The following is a 5000-nucleotide window of genomic DNA, read 5'->3' as shown; positions in this document are numbered from 1 at the left end:
CTTTCCTTCTCTTCTCTTTCCCTTCTCTTCTTGCTCCTTCCATTTCCTTTCCTTCCCTTTTCTTCTTTTCTCTTCTTTCTCTTCTCTTCTCTTTCCTCCTCCCTTCCCTTCCTTTCCTTTCCTTTCTCTTTCCTTTTCCCTTCCCCATCACGACCTATCATTTCTTCCCTCTCTACATCCCTTCCGCCTTTCCCTTCCCCTCCCTTCCTATCACTAATACACCTATTCCCTTTCACCTTTCAGCTATCTAGTAATTAACCACATACCTAATACACATACAAATATACAAGCATACTCTCCCTTCTTTTTGTCTTTCCTCACCCTTATCATACCCCTCCCTCTCTCTCCCTCTCTCTCTGCGGCAAGAGCAAGATTCTCCCTCCTATTCTTCACCATTACACAAAGACAGAGTGAGGCTTGGTACAGCGCAGCGCGGGCCAGCCACCTGCCTTGTGTTAGCTCTCTCTCTCCTTTTTTAATCTAATCACTCGTGGATTTATACCGGCGCTTATGGAACGGTGTGTGTGTGTGTGTGTGTGTGTGTGTGTGTGTGTGTGTGTGTGTGTGTGTGGGGCGGTGGTGTCTGGGGGGAAGGGAAGGAAGGGAAGTATCTCTCTCTCTCTCTCTCTCTCTCTCTCTCTCTCTCTCTCTCTCTCTCTCTCTCTCTCTCTCTCTCTCTCTCTCTCTCTCTCTGTGTGTGTGTGTGTGTGTGTCTGGATTTTAACTGGCTTTGTCACTTTCTCCTTTCCTCTTCTCTTTCCTCCTCCTCCTCCTCCTTTTCTCCTCTTCTTCCTTATTCTTTTCCTTCTCCTCTTTCCCCATCGTTCCCTACTGATCACACACACACACACATACACACACACACAGAGACAGACGGGGACGGACGGGCGGACTGACGCATATACACGCAAGCACACACGCACACGCGCACACATACACAATCCTTAATTAAAAATCTTCAAATGAGCTCATAATCACAACAATACAGACATCCACGCACGCCATCTCTCTCTCTCTCTCTCTCTCTCTCTCTCTCTCTCTCTCTCTCTCTCTCTCTCTCTCTCTCTCTCTCTCTCTCTCTCTCTCTCTCCATATCCCCATTACTTAATCATTTTTATATTGTTCATTAGTAATATTGTTTTTTTCGTCTTTTCAATTATACATAAAGCAAAGCAAGAAATATTACTTAGAAAAATAAAGAAAATTATGTAGAGTGTCTTTTTTTGAAATCACGAGTCTGAACTTTTTTTTTTTTTCGGGACGTGAAGTTTAGAAAATATGACAACACTCTTTGTAGGAGGAAGAGGAGGAGGAGGAAGAGTGAAGGGTACTAACTAGAAAGACGAGGATGACGAAGAGAATAAGGAGGAGGAAGAAGAGGCAGGAGAGGTGAAAGGGAAGCGAGGATGACAAAGAAGGAAAAGAAGACGAGTACGATGAAGCAGCAAAAGCTCGCTAACATTCCTTCAGTTTATGACGTTTACTAAAATTAGGAATATCTGTCGTGTTTTCTTTATTTTTCTTGGTTATCCTGGGACACCTTTTCTTTTCCTTTCCCCAAATTCGTAATGCTGTTCTTCTTTTCTTTTCCTTTCCTTAAATCCGTCATTATATTCTTTCCTCAAACCCGTCATGATATTCTTTCCTTGCCTTTCCTCAAACCTGTCATGATATTCTTTCCGTTCCTTTCCTCAAACCTGTCATGATATTCTTTCCTTGCCTTTCTATCAAACCCATTAGGATGTTCTTTTGCTTTACATAACCCTGAAATGATATTCTTTCCCTTCCTTTCCTCAAACCAGTTCATGACATTCACCGCCTTCCTTCCCCTCCCCAGCATGCTTGTCATTCATCCATCGCGCACGTGAATTGCACCGCGCCACGGCGCGAACGGGCGAGCGGCGCGGCGCGGCGCGGGGACATGGCCAACAGGTACTCACCGCTCATCAGCTTGGATTCCTTAGTGTAAGCACCCGCACTGGTGAAGAGCGGCGAGGTGATTGGTCCGATGGGCGATGATGTGAGGGTGTGCGGGGCGTGGGCGGGGGAGGTGACGTGGGCGGGCAGGCTGGCGGGTGGCTGGCGCGGCAGGAAGGGGAGGAGCGAGAAGGGGGACTCTCGGAGAAGGTTGGTGGAGAGGCCGAGGGGCGGAGCGGGCCACAGGCGGGGGTGGTAGGGGAACGGGAGGGACCCGCCCAGGGACAGCGACCCGCCCAGCCCTCCCACCGAGCTCTGGGACACCAGGGGCGGCGGCGGCGGCACCGGCAAGCTCAGCAGGGGCGCCGCTGACACTCCTGAGGGAGGAACACCTGTTAGGACGCCTGTCACCGGCAGGGCTGTGTTGCCTGGCTGGTCTGGCTTGTTGTGATGGTGGTGATGGTGGTGGTGGTGGTGATGATCGTGATGATAATGATGATGATGATGATTATGATCAATTATGATGATCATGATGATCATGACAATAATGATGATGATGATAGTAATAATAATAATAATAATAATAATAATAATAATAACAATAATAATAATAATAATAATAATAATAATAATAATAATAATAATGATAATAATAATATCAGTAACACCACCACTACTACCATCACCAACTACAACAAACAATATACTAGTACAAAGCTTCCAATGCACGCACACACACACACACACACACACACACACACACACACACACACACACACACACACACACACACACACAAATCAAACAAAAAAGAAAAAAAAAACGTGAGATTGTCGTAACAAAACTTCACATGACAAGTCTTAAGGCAGGAGTGAGTGGCGAGGTCAGTCATCAATCCCAGGTGACAGATAACAAGTAACAGGTCCGCGTCATCATTACTCAGCTGATCAGGTTAATCACAGGTAGAGGCCTTGAGGTAACTAATAAATAGGTGAGTCACTTTACATCATCACCACGGAGGGTTACTGAGAGGGAGGAGAGTGGTCAGGTATACAAGAAATGCCATCTGTCATCTATCGCGTGGGTTATGTGTGTGTGTGTGTGTGTTGTCAGTGACGTGAATGTTGAATGGCTGGGTGACTTCTTTCGCCTCCTCTTCCTCCTAATCCTCCTCCTCCTCCTCCTTGTTCTTCTCTTGCTCATTCTTTTTTCTCATTATTTCTTCTTTCTCATCCCTCCTCACTCTTCCTTTTCCATTCCTTCTTTTATTTTCCCTCCAAATTCTGTTCTTTCCCTTTTCATTCGCTACTGAAATCATACCTTAACTTGCACATAGCTAGTTTATTATGCTTGATTAAAAAGCTTAGCAGTCAATTCTGATAGAGGTCTTTAAGTGGTACAAGGGACATAACGAGGGCGACATAGGCAAAATTCTCAGGATCAACAATCAGGATAAGACAGGAAATAATAAGTTCAAGATTGATAAAATAAAATTCTAGAAAAGAGATAGGAATTCATTGATTCTAAGGTAGAGTGTTAAATAAATGTAACAGACTCAGTAATCAGGTTGCTACTAAGTCATTGGGAAGCTTTAAAAGAAGATTAGACAGATTTATGTATGAGGACGAGAGTGGAAATAGTTAGATAGCCCGTTTCATACAGGGACAACCACGTGTATTATAGGCCAGATGACTTCTTGCAGCTTCTCTTATGTTCTTATATTCCTATGTCTTAAGTAGACTGTGAGGCATTTCACAATTCACAGTCTGAGGTTTGAGTAAAGTCGACCACACATTGAACCTTCCCTTAATGTTCTTATGTTCAAAGAGTTAATCGCGAAGGTGAAGCCACAGCAGGCAAAGGAATGTTAAATATGACATAATACAACCCAGGACAGTGTGGCGCCAACGTATTGCGGCTCTCGGTCCCTTACTTAATCAATCACTCAATCCTCAGATACCGCGAGTAGTCCCACTTTTTTTTCTTGGTTCTTTGAAGAATATTAACAAGATTGGCTCAGACCTAAGGAACTAAATCGAGGGAGGAGGAAGATACCTTAGTTTAACAAGTTCGGATAGTGGAGAGTATATGTAACTATTTTGGTGTTAACTTCGTAACTGTACAAAAATGTGCTCTTCTCTTTTAAAATATGGTGACAAATTTGCTCTGCTTTCCTCCTTTCTATCACTCCTTCGTTAGTAATAGTAGTAGTAGTAGTAGTAGTAGTAGTAGTGGTAGTAGTCATTCGCTCACCCCAGCCAACCTCTCTCTACTGCTACTCCCAACCTCTCTTGACCTTTCCCATTCTCTCCCAGCCTCTTCCAGTTTCTCTATGCTCCTAATAATTTTCTCGCAGTCTGTCTCAGTCTCTCCCAGTCTCTCCCAGTGTCTCTCAATCTCTCCCTGCCTCTCTCAGCATTTCCCAGTCTATCCATTATCCCCCAGCCTCTTCCAGCATCTCTCTCTCTCTCTCTCTCTCTCTCTCTCTCTCTCTCTCTCTCTCTCTCTCTCTCTGGATTCAAAGACCATAAAAAGCGCGCGACAATGGCAAAGAAATAAATTGCGTTAAATGACAAAGGCCAGATATTTACAGTCCCTTGGCTGAGCGGCGCGGCCTGATATCATGATCCCTGAGCTGCAGTGTCTGTGTATTATACGTATCAATATTTATGCGCATATTTTATTAACAAATCCGCCGCCGCCGTCGCTTGCTTGCTTACTTGCAGGTTAGGTAGGTGGGTTAGATAGAGCATGTACTGTAGTATGTGTGTATGTATGTAATGGTAGTGTTATAATTTGAGTTGGGAATACAATATAGATAGCTATTTAAATTGTTTTTAGTATTAGAGATATGAACTAAATAAAGGATTCTCTCTCTCTCTCTCTCTCTCTCTCTCTCTCTCTCTCTCTCTCTCTCTCTCTCTCTCTCTCTCTCTCTCTCTCTCTCTCTCTGTCCCTGCAGACGTTTCTACCCACTAAGGAAGCGCTGCGGCGCTGCGTGCGGAGGTTAAGCAGCGTGTGTGCCGCGGCGAGTGAAGGGGGGCGTTGGCGTGGTCAGTTAGCGTGAGGGCGCGTGAGTGCGT

The 5000-nt window shown here is 44.8% G+C and overlaps 1 protein-coding gene and 1 long non-coding RNA gene across 3 annotated transcripts in view; one reads left to right on the top strand and one right to left on the bottom strand.

The window, feature by feature from the left end:
• LOC135106616 (PR domain zinc finger protein 2-like) overlaps positions 1 to 5000 on the bottom strand; it is a 141441-nt gene that overhangs the window by 116506 nt on the left and 19935 nt on the right. Inside the window, exon 2 of the mRNA XM_064015893.1 lies at positions 1941 to 2294. Within this exon, the coding sequence (XP_063871963.1) occupies positions 1941 to 2294 (354 nt within the window). The remainder of the gene's footprint in view (positions 1 to 1940; positions 2295 to 5000) is intronic.
• LOC135106617 (uncharacterized) overlaps positions 1 to 5000 on the top strand; it is a 121273-nt gene that overhangs the window by 115690 nt on the left and 583 nt on the right. The gene's annotated exons all lie outside the window — the stretch shown is intronic.

The sequence above is a fragment of the Scylla paramamosain genome, chromosome 13, assembly GCF_035594125.1.
Source record: "Scylla paramamosain isolate STU-SP2022 chromosome 13, ASM3559412v1, whole genome shotgun sequence".
Lineage (NCBI taxonomy): Eukaryota > Metazoa > Arthropoda > Malacostraca > Decapoda > Portunidae > Scylla > Scylla paramamosain.
Note: the sequence above shows the minus strand (reverse complement) of the source record. Positions and strands in the feature narration are given on the sequence as shown.